Source organism: Vicia villosa, linkage group LG2 (assembly GCF_029867415.1).
Source record: "Vicia villosa cultivar HV-30 ecotype Madison, WI linkage group LG2, Vvil1.0, whole genome shotgun sequence".
Classification (NCBI taxonomy): domain Eukaryota; kingdom Viridiplantae; phylum Streptophyta; class Magnoliopsida; order Fabales; family Fabaceae; genus Vicia; species Vicia villosa.
The window spans coordinates 197,981,797-198,006,734 of NC_081181.1; the positions used below are offsets into that span (position 1 = coordinate 197,981,797).

Consider the following 24,938-nt stretch of genomic DNA (forward strand, 5'->3'; position numbering starts at 1 on the left):
TTCTGGTAAGGACACACATGCGTTCGTACAGGTACTGGTGCGTTACGCACATATGTTTTTAAAATGTAATAAGAAAGAAAAAACACAAAGACAAAATTATTTAACCAAGAAAGTTTATTATTTTTAAAAGAAAAACATATTTTTATTTATATTTGAAGAATAAATATAGTTTTTCCATATATACAAATATTTAGATCAACCGTATGTTTTCCCGTATGAAAATATTAAATTTGTTTTTACATTATTTATAAAAATATTTATGCAATCATTTAGTTTTATAAATATGAACTAATAATATATTATTTGAAAATATTATTTTAACTATATAATTAAATATTACTAACATAAATAAATATGTTTTGCCCATATTCGGATTCATATATTATTTAAAATATATTTACTTTTATATTCTTTAATTGCACAATAAATATAATAATTCGTGAGTTCGAATGAATTTTGGTATGGATACCCGTGCGTTCGTACAAATTCTGGTTCATTACGCGCATATATTTCTTAAATGTAACAAAAATAAAATATGTTTTCAATCTCTCTAAAATATTAAATCTTTTATTTTAATCTACTTAAACTTATAAAATTATAAACTAAACATATAATAAATCATTATTAATGATATATAAAAAAAGTCATTAAAGATATGCAACATAAAATTTATTTTTCAATCTAAATAACGTATTCTTTGTTATTATTATTAGGATTCAAACATAAAAATAGAAAGGATGGCTGGCGAGAATCCAATTCCATACATTATAGTGTTAGGAAATGTAATTATTTAGAATGAGAATGTAATTATCATGAAATAGGTTCTATTTTTATTAAAATTAAATTGTATATAAATAATTACTTACGATTTTTTATAAACTAAAATAGTTAGTATCAATAACATTTAACATAAATAGTTGTAAATAAATATCATAATTTTTTTATATTTTCTCTTTTAGTGTCATTTAATTCATATATTATTTTTTTTGTCTAATATCTTTTTACTTATAAATATTTGTCTCATTTATTTATTTATTAATAATATAAATAATTAAAAAAATAACATATTTTTTCCGTTACGTGTAAGTATATTTATGTTTAACAATATGGGGCGTTTGATCAAATCAAAGAGTATTTGACAAAGCCTCCCATATTGTTACCTCCTAGTACGAATAAAAGTATGAAGTTGTACATAGCTGCGTCTAATTCGACAATAGGAAGTATGTTAACCCAAGAGGATGAAAATGGCGTCGAAAGGGCCATATATTACCTCAGTCGAATCTTAGTGGATGCAGAAACTAGGTATAATGATTGAAACACGTGTTAACCCACATATTGACAGATGCTTAGTCGACCGTTAGGATGTTAACGCAAAAAAGTATCGCATTTTGCACTTAATTTACATGAACTATTTATCTGTTTTTACCGATTATCTTGCTTTACGTTGGTATTTCTCTATGATTTCAGGTATTTATTTATCATCCGAGCTTATAAGAAAATATTTGAAGTTATGTAAAGAAATGTGAAAGAAACAGACAAAAACATACACTTTTGCTATTTAGTAGAAGTGTCTGCCAAGAATAAAAACTTTCAACCTGTTACAACCGTAACAGATGTGTCACGACCGGATGGTGTTTAAGCTGTGCCCCTCGGCATAACTATTGTTACGAACGGCACAGAGTATTTTCTACTGAATTGCAAAGCCCGCAACAAAAGCACGTATCAGAAGCCCTCTTCTCCTATTTTCACTGAAGACTGAAGAATCGTTCAAAAGGAACTGACGTGAATGCTCCCTAAATTAGTGGAGACTTAGGTCATGCTATTGGAACATCTATATATACTTATCAGTTACCAATTGAAACGACTCCGCTCCTGATTTTAGTTTTCTTCAATTTTAGCTTTTACAGCCTTCTCCTATTTTACAACCCTTTCATTTTAAGCCTTTTATTTCACCGTCCAAAATAATAATTCTTTTTATTGAGGGATTATTGTACTTTAGGATTAGTTTATACTTTCTGCAATTTCAAATTCTGCATTGAAGAATAATCTACTGTTGGAGCAATTTGGCATTCGAAGTATATTTGGTTTATAACATGTCTGGCTAAATTAATTTGTACTGGTATGTAAGTCATAGTACAGAGGGAATTCAGTAATAGTTCGGTTTAATCTTTAAAACAAAAATACTTTTCCGGCTTTAGATTTTTATGCTAAATTTAACTACCCTTGTCACGAGAGTGAGAGGGCATTTAACAAGGTTTTGCCACGAGAGTGAAAAATTAATTAAGACTAGAACCCACACACGAAAGCGTGGGGATCGATCCAGATAGTAGTAAATCGGACATTAGTTTTTAAATACACGAAAGTGCTTTAAGAGTCTAATTGGTTTCTGTTGGTTTTCAAAACGTATTATTGGATTTAAAGTGCATCCACTAGGTCTAGTAATATAACCTTTTCTATGGACATGAAAATGCTAGTTAATGGTTTTTAAATGAATAGTTACTACTGTAAAATATTTTCACAAATTAATAAACTAAGCTGAATGATTCATTGAACTCCCGAAGTCCGACATTTGCTTACCGGTATCTCAATATCTATTTATTTAAATTCTATCTTTATTTACTTTCCGTTCCCAAAAATCAACAACTCGGTAGCTTTAGTTAAATTAGTAACATAGAGCGCACGTTAGTGATTCACAGTCTCAGTGAGTTCGGTATCTTTTAAAAGTTAATGACTAGACTGTGCACTTGCAGTCATTATTCCGATAGACCTATAAAGTCCCGATCATATGACAGTTTTTATTTTAGAAATATATATATATATATATATATATATATATATATATATATATATATATATATATATATATATATATATATATATAAGCAGTGTTGTTTGTAGGTTTTAGGGATCCGCATTTTTATGTTACAAAAAGAATGCTCTAAATCTCTTTGCAAAAATGAGAAACGAGTGTCACTTTCTGGAAATAGAAATGTACGTATGCGTATCATGTTAATTATTATGCAATAGTTTTCTCCCAAATTTTACATATATTTTGTCTCTTTTAATGCTTTTCATTTCTTGTCGTTTCCTTTTCATGCCTTTACTTCCTGCCATTTTTTAAATTATGTGCATAGTCTTTCCTTATAATCCATCTTTTATGCATTAAATACAAGTCAAACAAACAATAGAAACAAAATATACCATAATAAAGTTCTAGGATTTACTAGTTGATCCTGCAAAATAAACTTTAATAAGAGACTAGCGGTTGTTTACCAAAATTCTGGATAAACACCTGAGTGTCGTCCTTCGCAGGAGTTCCTTTACCACTAGAGCCCAAGTGTTTGGTTAATACAATACCACTTTGATTGAATTGAAGCTATTTCTTTCTTAAATTTTATGGCACTAAATTTGAAACACATACTTAATGATAAATACTCATTTTGGAATATTTTGTTTTTTTCCTTCTATTAATTTGAACAAAAATAAAGAAACAACTAATATATAGTATATGCTAATTACATACCTACCCATAATATATACTCTAAATTTGAAGGCCTTGTGCTAAAGTTATATTTAGGAGGCCTTGTGCTAAGGTTATGCTTGCCTGGTTCTCTGGTTAAGATGAAATAATAGATATTCATAAACACGGACAATGTTACTAATCTAACACTATTGACACATATGATAAATTCTAAAGCGATGTTTTAAGAAATAGGCTAAATTACTCCCAGGATCCTTTAAGTTATTTAATTGTAACAGTTTGGTCCTTCAAGTTTTTTTTGTAACAACTTGGTCCTTTTGGGTGATTTCTACCTCCTTTTTATCTCATTTTAAACATTTAGAAATGTTGATTGTTGTATTTTTGGTTGTACTTCATCATTTTTATACCACTCAATATAATTGCATCCACAATTAGTACATTTTCTCTGTTAAAAAAGGATAACGGTGTGCACATTTGATAACATAAAGGACCTAGTTGTAACAAAAATAACATGAAGGACCAGACTGTTACAATTAAATAACTTAAAGGACTCTGAGAGTAATTTAGCCTAAGAAATAAAAGATTTACAAATCTTCTGTTCTACAAAACCTTCAAAGAAAAATTACATGAAAGACACCAATGATAACTTCATTGAAAATTATTTTCCACATACCATTAAAAAGGAAAAAATTAAGATAACATATATAACATATATATATATATATATATATATATATATATATATATATATATATATATATATATATATATATATATATATATATATATATATATATATATATAAGGGATAGGATCAAATGACACCAAGGTTTCAAAGTTTAATTTGACACCAAATCTCAACCGTTAAAAGAATTGATCTAACGGTGATACTAAATAGTCTATTTTTTAGGAGAAAAATATGCTATGTATTTTTTAATTATTATTTTATTTAATTTAGTATCACCGTTAGATCAATTCTTTTAATGGTTGAGATTTGGTGTCAAATTAAACTTTGACACCTTGGTGTCATTTGATCCTATCCCTATATATATATATATATATATATATATATATATATATATATATATATATATATATATATATATATATATATATATATATATATATATATATATATATATATATATATATATACTGAATACATGAAATTGAAAGGGAAAAGAGACACAAATAATCACATAAAATCGTCGATGATTTAAGAAAGGAAAGTTATATAGTTTTTATTGTACACACAATCTTAAATTTATACTAGATAAACTTATTTATTGCTTTTTATTTCCGAAGAGGAAATTGCAGTTGTAGAGTAGGTGTCAGTGTCACTAACCAGAACTTTTGGAGTTGTTTCATCCTCGGAGATCTCTCTTCTAATATAGAATGCTGGTCTTGTTGGTAAAGTAACAAGTTCATAGTTGTTTGCCAACATTGATATAACATCAGACATTGTAGGTCGATCATTTGCATATTGCTCTACACATAAGAGACCAACATGAATGCACCTTTTTGCTTCATCAGGAACAATTGAATCACTTAATGATGGATCTATTAACTGCATATACTCCCCATCATTCCATAGCTCCCATGCCTAGCATATTAATTTAATGAAATTAGATAATATTTGAAAATAAATAAACTCAATGAGAATAGTTTTTACATACATGTCCTACTAGGTTTAGTGGATGATCAGCATCATAGAAGCTATTATTTTTTCTTCCACTAACAATTTCTAACAGCAACACTCCAAAGCTATAGACGTCAGACTTTATAGAACAAATTCCTTCCATAGCATATTTTGGAGACATGTATCCACTGCAACAAAAATTATTTAACAACATCAAATGCAAAGCTGTTAAAAAAAATTAACTAATTCAAACCGCCAAATCAAAATCGAACTGAACTGAAGTTAAAATAATCGAACTGTTTTGTTTGGTTAGTGAACTAAGCCATATTATACATACAGTTCTAAAACTAAACCGAAACTATAATCGAACAAGACCAAAACTGTAACCGAACTAAAAATGAAAAATGCAAAAAACAAGTTTTAATTTTTTTTATAAAAAAATTAAAAAATAATTTTATAGTTCGGTACTTTAGTAAGTAGTTCGGTTTGGAAAAAAATTAACTGCTAACGATTTTTTATGATTCGGAATTTTGAAACGGTATATCAAACTAATAATTACGGTTCGCATAAGTTTTGAGTAAATTGAAACGGTTCAGTTCATTTCGAATAAATTTTTATTTTGATTTAATTCGGTTCGGTTTGGTTTTCTCAGTCAACCAACCATATCATGAACAACCCTAATCAAATGTATTTTGGATACACTATGAAAAATAAATTTTAGAAAACTCACTATGTCCCGACAATCCTGTTTGTATTTACTGTAGATTCCTGCTGTGTGAACATTTTTGCCATGCCAAAATCAGAAATTTTCGGATTCATATTCCCATCAAGAAGAATGTTGCTAGCTTTCAAGTCTCTATGAATGATTTTTAGTCTTGAATATTTATGAAGATAAAGCAATGCCTGAGAAATTCCTTCTATAATGTTGAAGCGCTTCTTCCAATCGAGTAACTTCTTTTTTGTAGAATCTTCCAAGTAAAAATGTAACAATTTGTGTTAGAATGTACACTGCACATAAGTAGTAAACCAATGTGGATATGTTTGTCAATCTTCCACAACAGTTACTGAAATATTTAGTTAAGAATGAAAAATAGGTTTGAAGCTTTTGTCTTTAAAAGCATCACATAATCCTTACCAAATAGATAGAAATCCAAGCTTTTGTTTGGCATATATTCGTAAACTATAATCCTTTCTTCTCGATGAATACAACAACCAAGTAGTTGAACCAGATTTGTGTGTTGAAGTTCACATATCAATACCAACTCATTTTTGAATTCAATAATTCCTTGCCTAGAAGTTTTTGAAAGTTTTTTTACAGCAACTTCTTTCCCAGTGGCTAAGATTCCCTGAACTTGTAAAATAATTTAAAACAATATTTTAAAATATATGGACAAATTGTTAAAGATGTAAAAGATCTCAATAATCATGTTTAGATGGTGTCATAATTTTAAGTATTTAACTCCTATACACAATTTGTTTAAAGATATTTTACTGTCTAAATTATTCAAAACCTAATCTATAAAAAATATTCGATTTACACATAACTACTTTTATAGTCATTTATTTTAATGGTTTCAAGTTACCTTATAAACGGGTCCATAGCCTCCCTGTCCTAACTTGTGTTCAGCAGAAAAATCCACGGTTGCTTCCAAAATTGATGCATAGCTAAAAACTTTTATATCATGTCCTTTAAAATCATCTTCAAGATCTTTGATACTATATAATTCATTGGAAGCGGCCAACTCTTGCATCTCTTTCTCCTTTCTTTTAACTTTCTTCTCTGCATTGTATAGCAAGAAAAATTAATTAGAGAAAATAAATGGATTTGATTTAAAAAGTATGTATTAAACAATTATTTTAAAGATTCAAGTACCTTTAAGTCCATATTTGTGTTTCCTTATTGTTATGCATAGAACGAGTGAGCATATTATGAGTAAAGCAGTTGCTATTGCTGCACTTATCCATATCCACCTTCTTTTACCTGCATTCAGTATTTTTAGACAATAAATTAGTATTTATAGTTGCCTTTTTACTTTCTACTAGATTTTTAAGCACCATTAAGACAAATTTCTCCTAAAAACTAAATGAGTTTCTAACTTTTATATATATATATATATATATATATATATATATATATATATATATATATATATATATATATATATATATATATATATATATATATATATATATTTCAGAGTTCTATTTCATCAAATAAGTAAAATTTTGGCCTTATAATATAATTCGTCTTACACACTTTATTATTTGCTATAGGTCACCACTTATCAAGAAAATGTCAAAATTACAAAACTTGATATGTAGCAAAACATGTAATTAAAATGATTTTAGACTTACCATGGTGATTTGGGTCTGACTTTACTGGCATTTCCAATATATAAAAGTTTTTCACACTATCCGAATCAACATGTTGTGTAGAATTCCATGAATAAAATATACATCCAGTTCCATTATCAGAATATTCTTGGAATCCATTGCAATCACAGTTTCTCCAACAACTCACCTTGCAATCATTGTAACCAATACTCACGTTGTCTTCCATGGTAATATTGTCACCGACGGGTGTGCCTCTCTTTCTCTCAAACACCTCACCAGGTTTCCTACAAGTTGGTATATCCTCCCATTTTTGGCATCCTCTATCACTATTATATCCATAACAAACATCTGCATTTCCAAACACTCCTTTTGAACTCGCTAGCCTCCCTGTAGAGGATAGTAACCAATTTGGGGACATCTTATAATTCCGGTCTTTAATTTCGAAACTGAAAGAATCTTCATCCTTGTTAGAGATAGTAACGTATTGATAATTTTGTTGAACATTTGCTGGAATATTATCGAACATTCCATTATTTCCAAGTTTTCCGCCTTTCCAATACACTTTCCCGTGTCTCTTAATGTTTAATTCCCCTTCTTTTGGTTCCCATTCGAGACTAAATCCACCCAAAGTTGGCAGCAAAGGAGTCAACAACGAAACTAAAGACCAATTATGTCCAGTTTTTCGGTTAACACCTAACTTCATCGTTGGGACCAAAACATCAAATGGATAATCAAAACTCTGCCACAATAAAGTCTTAGTTCCATTGGGGTGAAGTTGTTCAAGTACAAAGTTACCTGTGTCTAGCATAGTAGCCACAGTATTGTTTATAGGTTGAGGTGAAGAGTAAATGATTATTTCTTTCCTATATTGAAATTCAATTTTGAGCACACCGGAGTAGTTTAGAGATAAAACCGCTGAACTAATATCAATTGGTTGGTTACTATCATACTTCCATATTACTGATCCTCGATCAAAACTAGTATTAATTTCTATAACCAAGCAATTATAATTGTTATCATATTTCCATATTACTGATCGTTGTTCGAATAATAGACAATACCTGCCTTGCTTAGAGCATAGAGTGGAGTTGGCAACCATTCTTTCACCTGCCTTCAAACTATCATTTCCTGCTATAACACAGAAACTAGTACTCCACCACACCCATAAGTAGTATATTAATATAACTTGTTTCTTTGTTTTAAACCTTATCATCATCAATATTATTTCAAAAGTGAAGATAAAGTTAGCCAATTCAAAATGAGAATGCCTGAGAATTTGCTAGAAGGAATATGCTCACCAAACATGTAGGAGAATCATTTCAACTTTGGATAAGAAACTTCATACGGGTGGATTTAGGCCCTTGTCAAAGATGGTGTTTCACACGATTAATTGCAAATCAACTCTATCTTCAATTATTTTTCCACTACAAAATGTTGTACTAAAGTGCATTTTGTTACCACTTTATTTAAAGGAAAAGAAAAAGATTACTTTGGTACAATAATTGAAGGTTATAAAAGAAGCTAATAATACCTGCTTTCCACATGGGGCCTAACATCATCTCAAATAAGAATATTTAAGAAGATTTCCTAAAATTATCTAACATTTCTTAATATTTTCATCATTGGGGAAACCATAATGTGATAAAATGGATAGTAAAATGGTCGAAGCAGCTTGAATAAAATTAATCGTATGATACATTTAATAGTGGGAACTAGAGTCGCTAAAACATCAAAACAGGTCTTAACCCACGAGCTGAGCCACCAAGTCAGGAAAAAAAGTAGGGAAATAAATGGATCTTATCCTGCTTTTTGCATTAAGCCATCTCTCATGTTAATGATCTAATGGTAAAAAAAGTCATGAAAAATAAATAATAAGTCATGTTAGTTTGGAAGTAAGAGAAAAAGATCAACTGAGGGCTTAGATTAATGGCAGAATGGCAGCAGGAAACAATTAGTAGTAGCGGATACTAATCCAAAAAGTAGGGCTTGAACCGTAATTTTTTAGTTTATATATATTTCTGGGAAACGCTCTTTCCACTTATAGTGGTACGCATCGCACCCATGGAAACCCAGAAATGTTTTTTTGCGTCCGGAAATTCATCTTCAAACGCACTCAAAATCATATCAGTTCTCGCCTTTTTGAGATCTATCATACTTCAACTACCCAACTAAGATTATAATATACCTATGGGTGGACAACGGTTCGGTTCGGTTCGGGTTCGGGCCGAAATCTCTGAACCGGACCAACCCACGGGTGGAAGGATTAGACCCTATTTCCGACCGTTTTCCTTCTCGGTTTTTTCCGGTTCGGTTTAAAGCGGTTCGGTTTAGGGAGTCGGTTTATTTCGGTTAGCATGTGGCCCATATTAAAAATTTTGAACAATTTTTTTTATTATGTAGCCTCTTTATTGGGCCTATCATTAAGCGCATTTCAAATTACTAAACTTTCATATTAAGAAAATTAGACTATTTTAGCCTCTCTTTTTTTATTCATGGAAAAACAACATTTTAATTTTTCAATTAAAATAAAATTATCTAAAATACTGATTAAACCTAACCTATTTTAAAACTAAAAAACATAGTAAATTGTACACACACAAAAAATAAAAATACACATTCAATGAAATTTAAATCTAATATTATTACAGTTTCCAATAATATTCACTAAATATTAATTGGGCCTATTAAAAATATACATTCAATGAAATTTAAATCTAATATAATTATATTTTCCAATAATATTCCCTAAATATTAAATATAGATTCTTCTCCCTTCTTTCTAATGGAGACTCCAAAATTACCTGTCAATTTAAACACAAGTGATAATAGTTAATAAAGATTGAACAAGTAATAAATTAATAATGATAAATTGAATATGTAAACAAAAATACTCAAAACTAATCAATAATTACAAATTATTAATAACAAAGTAAATATTGAATAAAATTCAAAATCAATAACAGTGGTAAAAATGATAAAATTGACAAAAAAAATCAACTAATAAATTTTCAATTAAAAAAAAAAACTAGAATAACAATGCAAAAATAGAAGAAAGTAGATATTATGTCTTAAACTAACATTCATATTTAATTGCAGGTTAAGTATAGCCCTGCAAACGAAATTTTTAATTAAAGAAAAAATAGTCTAACTTTTTTAGGATACAACATAGAAACAATACAGTAAAGTTTGTGGAGTTAATCATTTACCACTATTTTCAGCTTCTCATTACTTCCAGACATTAGATCTGATCTGCACACACGATATTTCAAATCAAAAGATAAAAATAAAATATTACCACTATCTTCAGCTACTTTTATGGAAAACACAAAATTAAGAGTCTGGAATGCTCATTTATACAGTTATATCAGATAAAACAAACAGAGACTATTCAAATAAGAAAAGGAAAAAACACATTACATGTGTAAGGTCCCAAAGAAACATCATGCTTTATCCAATGTGTTCGTTTTATGCTTCTCATGACTTCCAGACACTTAGATCTGATCTGCACACACTATTTAAAATCAATAGATAAAAATAAAATATTACAGATAAAAATAAAATATTACAAAAACTCATGTAAGAAAATCTAAATCATTTTTAAAAATACAAAACTTCATCAGAATCAATTTCAAAATAATTTCTAATAAAACAAAAATTACAAATTTCTTATCCCTAACTCTTACTGCCAAACCCAGATGAAACTTAACTTTTTCAAATATCAAACAAAACAAAATATATTAAAATAACCTAAGAATGAAATCATTTAATAAGATAAAGCAACCCAAAATCTAAATCACAATCCTAAAAAAGAAGTCAAAAATTAACCTTTTGAAGAAGTTCATGGCTTTAAAGGGGTAGATCCACCTTTCTCAGCTTCTTATTAAAGGGTATGTGAGGATGAGGGAGGAACGGCGGGGTTGGTCATAACGACAAAGATGGATGAGTTGTTTAGGGTTTAGATTTCAACGCATGGTGACGGCGGCGAGAAAAAGATGAAACGATTTGGACAATTTCAGAGTAATGGTGTTAGTGTGATGTGTTTATAAGGTTAGGGTTTGAGAAATGGATTGGGCCAGAGAACTCTTTGCACTGGGTTGGGCCATTATCAGTAGCAGTTACATAGAGTAAATATGGTATCGGTCGGGTTCGGGGTCCGACGGGCCCAATCAATCCATCCGAACCCGACCATGCAGACCCTAAGTAGACCGTTAGTTTCACCCGTTCAATCCGTTAAACCGAATAAAACCGACCGTTTGCTTATCTTCGGATTCGGTCCGGTCGGTTATCATTGGATGGTGTTTTAATGTCCACCCCTAAATATACCTATTAACTCTCTTAATTGCCCTTTTGCTTTTTTAAATTTGCACTAAGATATGCCCATTTTAGTAATTTGCTAAATCAAACTTCTATTAGACCAATCAAATGTACCCATTATTCCAAGTGGCACCCTTTTTTTCAATTTTGCTATTGCTTGCTAACAACAATTAAACCATTGTGTAATAATGAAGTTTGATTATCCCTTTTACACGGTAGACAACAGAAGGTAGACAACAAAGGTTCACCAAATTTCAATATTTCCCTCTCATTCTCTCCTTTACAATCATTCTGCAATTATCTTTCTCTCTCATTTACATTCGCCAACTCTTCGCATACCCCAGTATCCCAGCCCCGTTTAACCCTTCTCTCTTCTTCTTCTTCACATTTCTTGAAAAAACATCAAGTACCGATTTCTATAGTTCTCTTTCATCTGATTATGTTGTATGACGTTAAAGTTCTGATTTTTATAGTGTTCTTCACAAACACACAAAGTTTATATGGTATAATGATGTTCAAAACACATAAAGATATGATTTTTATACTGCTGTTTGTAGTTAAGTGTTCTTTGTATGCATTGTGTTGTTTGGATTTTTATAAAGTTTAGTTGATTGTTTAAGGATTGTATTTTATAGTGTTGATTTTGTTGAACGCCCGTTTAACCCTTCTCTCTTCTTCTTCTTCGTGTTATCTTTACATTTCTGTTTCACTTTTGACTTTTTTAACATTTCTTTTTACGAATCCATGAGGAAACAAGTGCTGATGCTGGAATTTCTGAGTTTATTTTCCAAAATATGGTGTATTCATGTTGAAAACACATGAAGTTGCGATTTTTATAGTTCTCTTTCTACTATTTATGTTGAATGCTGTTAAAGTTATGATTTTTAAGTGTCCTGACAAACACACAAAGTTTAGATGGTCTAATGATGTTCTTAACACATAAAGTTTGGATTTTTATACTGTTCTTTATAGTTAACTGTTGTTTGTATGCATAGTGCTGTGGTGATTTTTATAAAGTTTATATGATTCTTAAAGGATTGTATTTTATAGTGTTCATTTAGAATGATGATTGTTTTTTATACTGATTTGCCAAATGACTGATATTGTGTTGTTTATAACTGATCCATAAAGATATCATGGATATAAAGTAGTTCTTTGTATGAAGTTCTGATTTTTATTGCCTGTGCTTTGTTTTCTCTAAGTGCTAACAGAACTGGTATTTGTTTCAGTTTTTTGAACAACCATGTCTAGACCACCAATTATGATTTCCGAATTGAAACCCGATCGAAATGTATGGAAGATAGCAATTCGTGTTGTCGATGTATGAGACGTCAAGGAACGCAATGGTCAGCAACACGTTGAAGGCATCCTTCAAGATGCAAAGGTTTTGTTTTTAGTGTATATCATATGCTTTAACATTATTCACTAGCTTAAACAGCTACCCTGTTGCACTGCTGATGTATTATAAGAAAACTTATTCTACTTTTTTTCAGTTTAAATTGGATTAGAATAGATTAGTTTTACTCATCCAAAACTGAGTTTTATCTTAACATACTTGTATCCAATGGCAACGTATCTATTTTCATATACCATGACTATCGATTGTTGAACCAAATTCATTATTTTTGGGTCTCTTTTAGAAGGAACAACAATGTTATTGTTTAAATTATCATGCTTAGCCGGTTTTACTGATGGTGTTAATGTATTCTTTATTTGTTTCATTCATCATTTCATGTTATAGATAATATCTTACTAATTCAATATATCTCACAGTTTTAATCAAGACCATAAAGTTCTCACAATTGATTCTTTGATCTCTAACTTCATCCTTCCCTTGTAGGTAATTGTTCCTTTTCTCTTTTATAAGTTTATTTTCGACTTTTTCACCGGTCTTGTCGTGTTTATTTTCATGTCGTATGCTAGCCTAATATGTTTCAATTCAATGACAGGGAGATGATATATCTGGAAAGGATCAACGAGTTCATTGTTCCATAAATATCAACAGAGAATGAACGTTTGTTAGCAAGAAGACCAAGTCTGTAGGTTTTTTATACTTTCTCATCAGATGTATATTTGGACCAATTAATCATCAAATTTCCAAAAGACAAAGTTTTAATCTAACTTGTATAATTTACATTAGAATCAACCAGCTTTAGAAAAGGACCGATATAAAATTCGTCAAGCATTCGTAGTTGCTCCTGGAAATTCTCTTATAGTTGTTGATTATGGAGAGGTCTGTAGTTTACTTATTGGTTAAATTGAGGTAGTTGATTGGTATTTCATTCTGTTGATGATTGGTTTACTTATTGGTATAATATTGAATTCTGTTGTAATATTTGGATTAGCATGCATATTCATATATTGCATATCATGTTAATTGTTAACTATGCAAGATAATTATCATGACATAATTGTCATCCAGTGTATGCAAAAACGAGAGTCAAGACGTAAAATCGTACGATTCTACGTTCCAAATCCATGCCGTCGTGCTGAGACTCTGTTGGAATCGGAATCCCCAAACTCGGAGAACTCGTACGAGTTGTGCAGCAAAATCGTTCAGCGCTAAAAAGATTTGGCCGCCCCTTTTTTGGGTTTTTTTTTAAAAACCCTAATTTTTTAAATGAATATGGATCCGGGTCGGGTTTAGTAGATATTTTAATTAAGAATATGAAGAAATTTGCTAAACAATGTATTAATTCTTTCTGTTCTCAACAAACTGTTCCAATTCCACCCATTAAAACTCTTCTATTCCACGTAAAATCTATGTCATTATTGCTATTATTTTTTGTCTGTTCGTTTTTTGACTAATCCATTCTTTCCTATAAATAAATATTATTTCTTATAATCAGGAGCTTTATTACAAAGAATCATTAATTCACTATAATAATTATTATCACTATTGTATTACTATTAAAATGAATAATAATTATTTATTATTTATTATTCACTATAATTTTTTATAAAGATTGTTTTCCATATGAATTAAGTTTTTTTTTTTTGTTATGAATTTATGGATATGATGGTGAATTTAAGATTTTTTTGGAATGTGTTTCCTTTATTTATATGATTATTTTTAGACACGTGTATAAAATTATGCATATATAAATATATTTTTAATCAATAGTAAAATCTTACGTTCCGTGTTACGATTCTCGAGTTACGATTTTTCAATCCTCTATCGTTTCCGTGTAAACTCTCGAGTTTTTAAACACTGTTGTCATCTCTGATCCAATGCTTATGGCCCCGGGAACGACTTTGATTGGTCTTTGCAATTTAAGAGACATCAAAGATATAATTGAACTATGGCAATCTTGATACATGCCATTAACACACATGACCTACTTCTCTGTTTTGTTCAGGGGTGAACAAACAGACTCCATTTACATCCAAGGCAATAAGGTAATAAATTGGTTGATTTTGATACTTTAGTTTCTTTTTTGAATTTATATTTTGTAACCATTTGATTTTGATACTTTAGTTTCTTTTTTTTGAATTTACTATGTTGCTCATTATTGTATAAGCAATTGCTTTCATGCTTTATAGTGATTCATTAGAGGAATCAATGTCTCACCCTTTCCATCAACACATGAGAAACTTGAATACTGGTTTGACTATAATTTTCGGAGGATTAAATGTGAGTACCTACCTAATCCAATCATATGATTTTTTAATTATAAACTGTGTATTTCTTGGCTATAGCTGAAGCATATCAAATACTTGCCAGACATTTTCTACGGCTTTATTAATCGGTTCTGTATTTCTCTTTTTTTTTTTGCTTGCTTCAACCGTATTGCTTTTCCTTGATATCCGTGTGCAGTCCTGTCAATTTCTTAGTATACTGTTATTGTCGTGAGCTTATTCTAGCTATATAGAGGTTGTAGTTGTAATTTGAAATCACAATAGTATTTCTATTTTTTCTTGTATAAAAGATGCTGGTTGTGGTTTCATATTGAGGCATGTTTAACGGTAGACCAATGTTGTATCTGTTTCTTCTGTTTTTTCAGGCTCTTACATATAGAGCAGGACACCACTCCATATCAGATGACTCTACCCAGTATCAACCTGCCAAAGAGATTGATTGGTGACGATCGGCACGTGATCCTGTGGCGAGATTTAGAAAGTTGATAGAAAGGAATGGCTGGTGGAATGACATTGCTGAGTCTGAGCTTCGAAACAGTTTGAGACAGCAGGTAAACTATAGTCATGGGGCTCTATTCCATTATGTTTGCAAGGATATGAGTATTCTCCATTCAGCCTGCTAAAGACTCCAGCACCTGTATTCCTACTATGCTTTTCTTGGCCTGTAGCATTGATATTAGTGTAGTTAAGATCAATATCCCTCCTCAAGTTCTGTGTATGTACTGCACCAGATCGGAGTACAGTTATGTCTATGTTGCTACTACTAGGTTGAGAAGCAGCCTTATGTGATACATCATACCCTAAGGAAGTGCGATTTGAGGCCAAGGATGCCCAAATGCGAGAAGCTTCATTATCCTGCTGTAAAATATTCTTGTGTAAGCTACATCCTCCCAGGGCTTGCAAAGTAGCATTAGAGGGCGTGCGCTCTTCAAGATTCCTGTTAAACTTGATATTCCGTGCACTACCAAGCTGGTTAGAAATCATACTTGTATTGAATGAGCATCTGGTTACACTATAAGAGCCTGAGTAAAATGTTATTTGCAAAAACTGTTTTTCTTGCTTAATTTATTTTATATCTAATGTTGGCACTGTCAATTTTTTAGAGTCGCGCTGGATTACGGTAGTTCTTAGATTCATTTGGTGGAACTGAACATTCCAATGATCCTGCTGCAATTGTTCTATACTGCAGTTCTTAGATTCATTTGTTGTTTCCGCTTTATTTTCTTTTCTATCTTTTATGCATTACTTAAATATAATCTTATACCTAATATTTTGCAGGTCAACTGTTTCCTTTTGATGCCTATTGTGGACAAGTTGCCCGCACAGCTTCGGGAACACCTAGAATATACTTTTAAAGATGGACAAGCTATTAGAATAAGAATTATAATGATTGCTGATTTATGTACCTTCCTTTTCTCCATACCTATGTATCTTCCTTTTCTTTACCTATGTACATATTTGAATATTAGCTTGCTTTAACACCTACTTCTTTAAATAATTACCTACGTTATGAAGTGCTAGGTTCACTATGATTGACTACAATATACAATATGATTGATATAAAAATTTAGCCCATGATCATTCTTAGTGGCCCTGAACATGTCAGTGTAATATAAAACAAAATGATTTTATAGTAATTCAAAATTTAAGTTTTGATGTTATGATAGCAATAATTTAAATATTTTCACAACACAATAATGTCAGCCTAAATGTCATACCATTTAGACTTATGTTTAGGTAGATTAATCAAATTATGATTAAAGTTATATTTTTCAAACAAAGTATTTAATTGCTTAGAAATATGTAACATACATTTTTTTTTACAACTAAAATTAGTATGAATATGAAAATGGTAAAGATACTTAAAGTATCTATAATATCCTTCATGTTCATGAATATTAATTAATTTCTTTTAACTATATTTTGTCGAATTTTATTTAATTTTTAATTACTTTAATTTGTTATGACAAATATCTTATTTCATCATTCTTTTTAATGTTGAATATGTGAAAAAAAAGTAACTTTCTTTTAGTGAAATGGTTTTACACATTGATCATCATATATTTAAATTTAAAATAAACATAAATATACAAATGTTCTAAACCTTTAAGGACGATATAAATATGCTTTTTTAAAAATAAATATAAATCTACAAATGTTCTACAAATAGATAAAAAGTACGTTAAAATGTTTTTTTTCTAAAATTTAAAAAACATGGAAGATTTTAAATTTTTTTGAAGGAAATAATATTTCACTTATGACTTTTTATCTTAATTTTATATTATAATTTATATTTTATTCTTAATTAATTAAAATTTTATTTATTTCACGGGTTACTATCACCAGAATATCTCATTATAAATATTTATAATTAACATAAACTTAATATTTTCACGGGACACTATCACCACAATACTTTTTTTATTTAAACAACAAAATATTATAAATATTTATAATCATCAGGGATATTTGTAAATATTTATAGTTATTAGTCATATTTGTAAATATTTATATGTATTAGACATTAAATTTGCCACGTTGGTGATTTGATAAATATTTTTACTCATTAATAATTTTATAATATTTATAATTTTATAATATTTCTACTTATTAATGATTTTATAATAATAATTATATATCACTAACAATCTAGCCTTATCGAGTTACCTAAGATATGAATGACTATTGCATTTTCATGTTCTTTTCTTACATAGCTACTATATAGATTCATTTCATCTATATTATGTTTTGTGAATCTTAAGTTAACATTCTTAATTCGAATTTTTAAAAATCTTTTTTTGTGTTTGTAATATATTATTCATCTTAATATTTGATTTACCCGTGCGGACGCACGGGTATTCTACTAGTTAAACAAAATATGATATAGAGACACATCTCTGTAAATAATCATCACTACAAAAAACGACATGTTGCGGGGTGATTCTCACCTTACAACAGTAAAACCCACCCCGCAACTCTACTATTGTGAGGTAGCAAAAGTACTCTGCAAAAATGTTAGACACAATTTATTTGCTATGTGGAAAACGCCCCGCAACCTTGATATGTGGAAAACACCCCTCTACATTGCTACATGTAAAACACCCCGCAACATGTTTTCAGGCTTTACAGCAGACGGCCAGAGTGTGTCAGTATGCATTGATAGAAAAATTGACTTAAATTTGCTAAGTGATATTCCCCTCGTAATATGTATAGTTGCAGGGTGATATTCACCTCACAATGTTTTTATTTTCGCTCAATGCACCACGCAAACAGAAATGAATTTAATAAAAAATATTTATGCTTATATTATTATAAATATTAATTTTAATATTTATAATAATATAAATATATAAAATAATTTAAATGGAGAACTAATTAAAAATATTTAAATTCATATTCAATTAATATTTAAAGTCATAATTAATTAAAAATACTTAAATTCATAATTACTTAAAAACATTAAGAACCGTAATTCATGGATTCATAAAGTCTTCATCATTCCCGAAATTTTCATTCTCATTCTCGCTTTCCCCTCATTTGTCACCAATCCGCTTCATTTTCATCTTCACCCTCACTAAAATCGAATCTGACATTTCTATGTTCCGCAGCAAAATCAGGATGTATCCGATCAAAGTGCTTCCATGCCTCGCCATCAGACGGGTGTCGTATCATTCCATAACTATTTTTGTTTGTATGGTGCCATGTCATTTGACTAGAACTAGAGAAGGTTTCCCTTTAGTACAAGAAAGGTGAGAGGTGCCTAACACCTTCCCCTCACTTAACCAACACCCAAAATCTTATTCGGTTGTGATGAGTGTCTTATCCCTCCTTTAGGGTTTATCATTATTTCTCATGTTCCTTAGGAATGAAGAAAATATGGTGGAGACTCTGTGAATTTTTCCATCCGCGACAAATGGTTGCATTTTTACTATGCTGGATATCATATGTTCTCATATTTTACAGTTGTTATCATGTTGCGCTTTTATCACCATGAATATCTTATTTTGTTCTTCACAATTGTCATCATAGTTGTCATCATCAAAACAAAAAACTATTATCTGCAAAACATGGTTCCACATTCTCCCCCTTTTTTATAATGATAGAACATCTCTCAAGGGAGGTGGTAAGAGAAGTAAAGCAGTATATTTTAGAGTGATAACACTCCCCCTGAGTTAGATAGAGTGTATACTCCCCCCTGAGAATATACTTCTCCCCCTAAGAGTATACTTCTCCCCATTTGTCGAAATCAAAAAGGTGGATAAAAGATGCAAATGTAATCTATTCATCTATAGCACAAAATATCATGGCAAATAAATATAGTAATATCAAACCTCACAACAAAGATAGATCATATGACTTGTTCACAAAATATCGAGAGCAGGTAGTGATGAGATATATTTATGCATGACAAAGATCATGTCATATAAAGGAAGCATAGAATAAAAGATGTTTAGTCATGGCATAACAATTTATCAAGTGCAAGTATGAGCATACATGTAATGCGATCATTTTTCAAAGCTAATGTAGCAATAATATTTCCTAAAGAGCATTTACTAAGCATATCATGGAATAATATCATAAAGCATGCACATGTTGCAAAGAGTATCACAACCTAATTCCTATATGTGAGGCAAGTTTTCCTAGGGCATTTTCATGGCATGCAATCCCTAAAGTATTAGTTTTAACAACATGGCATGCATATAGGCAAGAAGACATATGAGGCACAAATATCATGGTGTAGAATATGTCACTCTCGAGAGAAGTATCAAATTTTATCTAAAGTGTACACAAACAAGGCTCCCTAAAGCATGTCATGGTATGGGACACCATGCGTATCATGGCATAATTACTATTGATCAGGTGATAGGCTATCATATTTTTTTACGTGTAAAAAATAATAATAAATTTTGGACAATTTATGCAAAGATAAGTAATGATGAGAGAAAAACATGCATAACAAATATTTGAATCATGTCATGATAAGAAGTATGTGTTTGGCAAAAGTAAGGTTTCCTAAAATGTGTTTAGGAAATGATATAATCAATGATGTCATAGCAACAGGTATTTAAAAGACAGAAATCATACTTAAGCATGGTATCAAGATATTTATTCTAGGCTAAAATAAGGGTGCTGAGGGAAATATCATCCTTAGTGAGAAGCTGCAAAAATAATCCTAAGTAAGGTTTCCTAATTCTTAGTCATGGGTCATGGGAAATATTATCTTTAGATGAGGTATGTGTTTTTAATATGTAAAATCTTTTCATCAATGGTATTTAAATCACGGCATAGAAGATGTCATGTTTGGTGGATTCTTTATTTATTAACCGAAGGTTTACTAGGAAGCATTTTAGGTGTGACATAAAATATTATTCAAGATGTCTAACGGTGTGTCTAATGTGGATATTAAGCAAAACAATTTTTCGATATTTATTCTCTGTTTCTTAAGAATAATCACTATTATATTTTGTGAGGTAGAAATAAAAGACAAATAAAGTTATTATAGTTAACCAAACAAAAAGAACACTAATATTATTTGAAGGAATAATATTACAAGAAGAAAAGTAAATGCAACAAGCTAGAAGGAAGCATAAAAAAACTTTTTAGTTCATCTCATCATCTTCACTAGAGGCTAATGTTGAGATGAGGTTTTTCCTAACCATCTTCTCGATGAGCAAATCAATCTTTTCATTCAATTTTTTTTGCCATTTAAGGATGTTGGTGTTGAATTTAAATGGAGGAGTGTTCCTTCTGTCTCTTCTTCTTGGTTGTTGGGCCACAATTCTCCTTTTTGAATTGTGAAACCCATTTTTCTTATTGTAGCATGTCCTATCTTTATGTGTTCAAAGATAGGTTCTTCCTTAAAAGGATAGCTGGTGTGTTGGAGGATTTTGTTAATGAGTTCAACATAGGGCCAAATATTTTTCTTTCTTTTTCTCTCTAGCATATGAGCAAGAACTACATGTGCCTAATTTTTGGGAATTTTATTGTGAAGGAACCAGACAACGGGTATATTTGATCTTGAAACAGTGTTATAGTTTCCTTTTCTCGGAAACAAGATCTGGCTTGTTGTGTAGTGAACTAAACTAATGTTTATTTGAATGACTCCTACAATGAATGTAGAAGGTACGAAGGAGGTAGAATCGGCGAGGAAGGAATGAGCAAGAGTATCAAGAACAAGTTTACTACCTTCGTAATTTTGATCATATTCTTCCTCTAGGTAGGGTGGGTTGAAATGTTTGCCAAATCCTCAAGAGAGAGGACAATAGGATGCTTTTTTATTTCATATTGGATGATCCCATTTGTGTAGGTGAGGTTTGCATAGAATTTTTTGACCAGATCGAGATACCTTTCTTTTGGTTTTTCTAAGGCAAAGTTCTTTAACCTTGCAAAGTTGAATTCTTCCATGAAGGAGCAATCTTTGGAGAGTTTTTCGTCTAAGAAGTGAGTGGTGAAGATTTCTCTATCTAATTAGTAAAGATTGAAGTTGGTTTCTTGAGCTATAGGCTTGAGAAATCCTCATAGGTGTATGTTGGTGATGGTTCGGAAGAACGGGTTCTTTTTGGGGCCTTTTTTTGATGATGGTGATGACTTATAAACATAAAAAGGTAGTTTCTATGCAAGCAAGAAGTGAGAAATGATGAGTGGAGAAGAATGAGAACTTACCTCTTTATATAGCCTTCATTTAATCGATTGGACAATCAATTAGTAACGCTAATTTTTGAGATTTTTCCGTTGCAATTATCCGTTACACCATTAATTCCTTCAAGTACTATCCGTTGGGGAGTTGTACAACGTTCGAATTTTCTACGTTTTGATTCTTCTAATCGATTAGGTTAATCGATTAATTTGCTTCATTTTGACTTCCTTGCTGCTTTGGTTTGTTTGTTGGGCCTTGACACGTCCTATTCACATTTTTGATACCCCTAAGCTTAAAAACACTTTAAACACAATTATTTTTATAGTTTAGAAATAATTGATTTCAATATTAAAATATGAAGGAGTTTAAGAATAATTTTTTTAAGGGGTTAATCAGGTTAATTGATTATTTCAACCTTCAAATAATTTTACATGCATCAAGAAATAATTCTTGATAAATACTTCCCATGTGGGATGAACACCTCATGGTGTATCCTTCTTACCATATCGTTCGATGTGAGAGTCGGTGAACAAAGAAATAAACGAGTCTCAAATAGTATTGCTTTGATCATAACATATATCATCATCGTTCATTCTCCGAGATCAAAGTATTTAAAATGTATACTACTAGAGTATACTTTTCTTTCTTATTCAAATGATCTTCCTTTAGAGTTCTAGACTGTATTTCCTGCAAAATAATTAAATATGTTATTCTGATTTTTCTTTCCACTTCTTATCATTCTTTTAGAGTGTGTTGAGCATGTGTTATCATCTTCGTTGGAAGACAATTGTTTGTATTTTTCCAAGGGTTGCCATCATCTATCCTTTTTTCAACAAACTTGAAGAACTTCTTCATCTTTTTGTTGTTATTTGAACATGAGGACTCCTTAATTGACTAGAACACAGTATGATATGAGTGATGATATTTCAGTTTAGTCTTTTGATTCCATCAGCTTCTATGATTTCATTCTCTCTTGATTTTCCTGAAATTCATAAAGGTCTCTGTTTATAGATTTAAGAGTTTGGATAAACATTCCGATTCTTAATTCTCTAGATAAATGTTAGTGACAATGATCTAAATATTTTAAGAAAAGGATTTTCTTTGTCTCATGTGTTCTTATCCTCTAGCTTGATACTTGGAGAAACTCCGTATATATTTTTCCAAATTATCCTACATTTCTTTAGTGGTAAAATAAAAAATAATTTATCTTTGGTCAAAGAAGTTTTTCCACTTCCTCATCATTTATTTGATCAGTAGGGTAAAATGTACCAGTGAAAAAGTTTAAAAAGGAAAATATTTAATATATATATATATATATATATATATATATATATATATATATATATATATATAATTAATAATAAAATTTTCAAAAAGGAGAATAAATAATCTTGTGTCGGAAGTCATCTTCCTCATGAGACGATTAGTCCTTTAAATAGGAGTTAGGCTCTGTTTGTTGTATTAAAAAGGTGAAAAAACTAAGAGTTTCACTCACTAAATTAGGATAACTTCTCTAAGCCTTTTTATGTTGTATTCATTGTGATGAGACTTTGATTGAGATCTCCTGAGGCTTTTGGTGTAATTACTTTATTTTCCTTTGTATGAACAACCTCTGTTAATGTCTGAGCTTTATCTGGAAATTTTATCTATCTTGTATCAAACCTATGGTTTACATATGTAAATGCTTGAGTATATTGGTTGATTTTCACAATGGTTGCATCTTTAATATGTTGAATATCATCTGTTCAGAACTTTTACAGTTGTTATCACATTGCACATTTATCATGTTGAATATGTTATTTTGTTCTTCACAATTGTCATCATATTTGTCATCATCAAAACAAAAAATCTATTACTTGCAAAACAAGGTTCCACATTATCCACCACCATTAATTGATCAAGCTTTTCATTCAGTTAATTCCTTTTGCCCTTTATTCTAATTCATATTGTATGAATCTTTAAAAATCTTTGTTTTGCAGCATCTCATATAATTCTTAAGTATCAACATAGATTCTTACAACCAATATGACTCTTTTTTGTATGCTTTATCCCAACTCATATACTTACTGGATTATTTCCCAAATGGCCACTCATCCTAATGGTTCTCCAAGTTGGGCACAAAACTTGTGGAGTCCTCATGGTATGGCTACCAAAAATAATGTGCATTCACTCTTATATACGGTATGAGTTTGTGGAACCGTGTTTTATAGCTTATTGATCAAGGAAGCTCTCTTGAAGGTGAACATGATTTTGATGATGACAACTAGTCTTTGACGATAAACAGCAAAATTCAAGCATAAAGCGTTTAAAGAAGCAAGTAGATCAATTAGGGTATGACAAGTTTGATCTTCTAATGATTTCAACTAAATAGAATACAACTCAGGCTTCATCTCCAAGTAAAGTTCAAGCAAGTGTCTACAAGATTGAAGTATCTGAAGAGTCTTAAAGATTGAAAGTTTTCTCTGACGTGTCGGAGTGAATAAATATTGTAATAGCATAAGGGCTTTGTCTTAAAGTATACGGCTAATCACACATACACACAGTAAAACAATTTTTATAACCTATTTTTCTCAAGAAAATATTTTAAATTAGTTTTCAATTCGTGCCTGATGAATTAAGAGCTATCACAAAAGTTCTGGGCAATTTTTCATACTAGCCAATCGATTAGAACATATAAATTAGCTGTAGATCTTTTGAGAAAGGTCTTTTTCAAGTGAGGCATTTGTGTAATTATGGAAGGATAGTATTGTAAATTCACCAAAGAACATTTGTTTCTACATTCTTTAAGTAATGTATTCAATTAGTGATTATTTATTTGGTTCAAAGCTAAACCCGTTAAAAACTTTGTTTGTGGATTTAGTTACTAAATCGTCGTTTTGGTCTGAGCTCACCCC

At 30.3% G+C, this 24,938-nt stretch overlaps 1 protein-coding gene and 3 long non-coding RNA genes across 4 annotated transcripts; 2 read left to right on the forward strand and 2 right to left on the reverse strand.

The window, feature by feature from the left end:
• Positions 1–4,641: 4,641 nt before the first annotated feature.
• LOC131653523 (G-type lectin S-receptor-like serine/threonine-protein kinase CES101) lies at positions 4,642–8,905 on the reverse strand. Its single transcript, XM_058923695.1, has 7 exons — positions 7,476–8,905; positions 6,994–7,101; positions 6,704–6,900; positions 6,256–6,466; positions 5,851–6,088; positions 5,158–5,308; positions 4,642–5,084 (listed from the first exon to the last, which is right to left on the reverse strand). The coding sequence occupies exons 1-7, from the start codon at positions 8,668–8,670 to the stop codon at positions 4,761–4,763; spliced, it is 2,424 nt and encodes an 807-aa protein (XP_058779678.1). The 5' UTR covers positions 8,671–8,905; the 3' UTR covers positions 4,642–4,760.
• Positions 8,906–10,075: 1,170 nt separating this feature from the next.
• LOC131653524 (uncharacterized) lies at positions 10,076–11,759 on the reverse strand. Its single transcript, XR_009299098.1, has 4 exons — positions 11,280–11,759; positions 10,872–10,956; positions 10,661–10,703; positions 10,076–10,255 (listed from the first exon to the last, which is right to left on the reverse strand). It is a non-coding gene; the product is annotated as an uncharacterized LOC131653524 (long non-coding RNA).
• Positions 11,760–12,034: 275 nt separating this feature from the next.
• On the forward strand, positions 12,035–14,181 carry LOC131653526 (uncharacterized). Its single transcript, XR_009299100.1, has 3 exons — positions 12,035–13,152; positions 13,542–13,608; positions 13,718–14,181. It is a non-coding gene; the product is annotated as an uncharacterized LOC131653526 (long non-coding RNA).
• Positions 14,182–15,279: 1,098 nt separating this feature from the next.
• LOC131653525 (uncharacterized) lies at positions 15,280–16,903 on the forward strand. The gene is made up of 3 exons (XR_009299099.1): positions 15,280–15,402; positions 15,773–16,379; positions 16,686–16,903. It is a non-coding gene; the product is annotated as an uncharacterized LOC131653525 (long non-coding RNA).
• The last annotated feature ends 8,035 nt before the right edge of the window (positions 16,904–24,938 follow it).

Excerpts from the sequence above, each read along its gene's own strand:
- LOC131653523 (XM_058923695.1), bottom strand. The coding sequence starts at position 8,670 with ATGATGATAAGGTTTAAAACAAAGAAACAAGTTATATTAATATACTAC. Across the intron at positions 6,901-6,993 it reads ACACAAATATGGACTTAAAG|AGAAGAAAGTTAAAAGAAAG; the intron begins GTACTTGAATCT and ends TATACAATGCAG. Across the intron at positions 5,309-5,850 it reads AACAGGATTGTCGGGACATA|TGGATACATGTCTCCAAAAT; the intron begins GTGAGTTTTCTA and ends TTTTTGTTGCAG.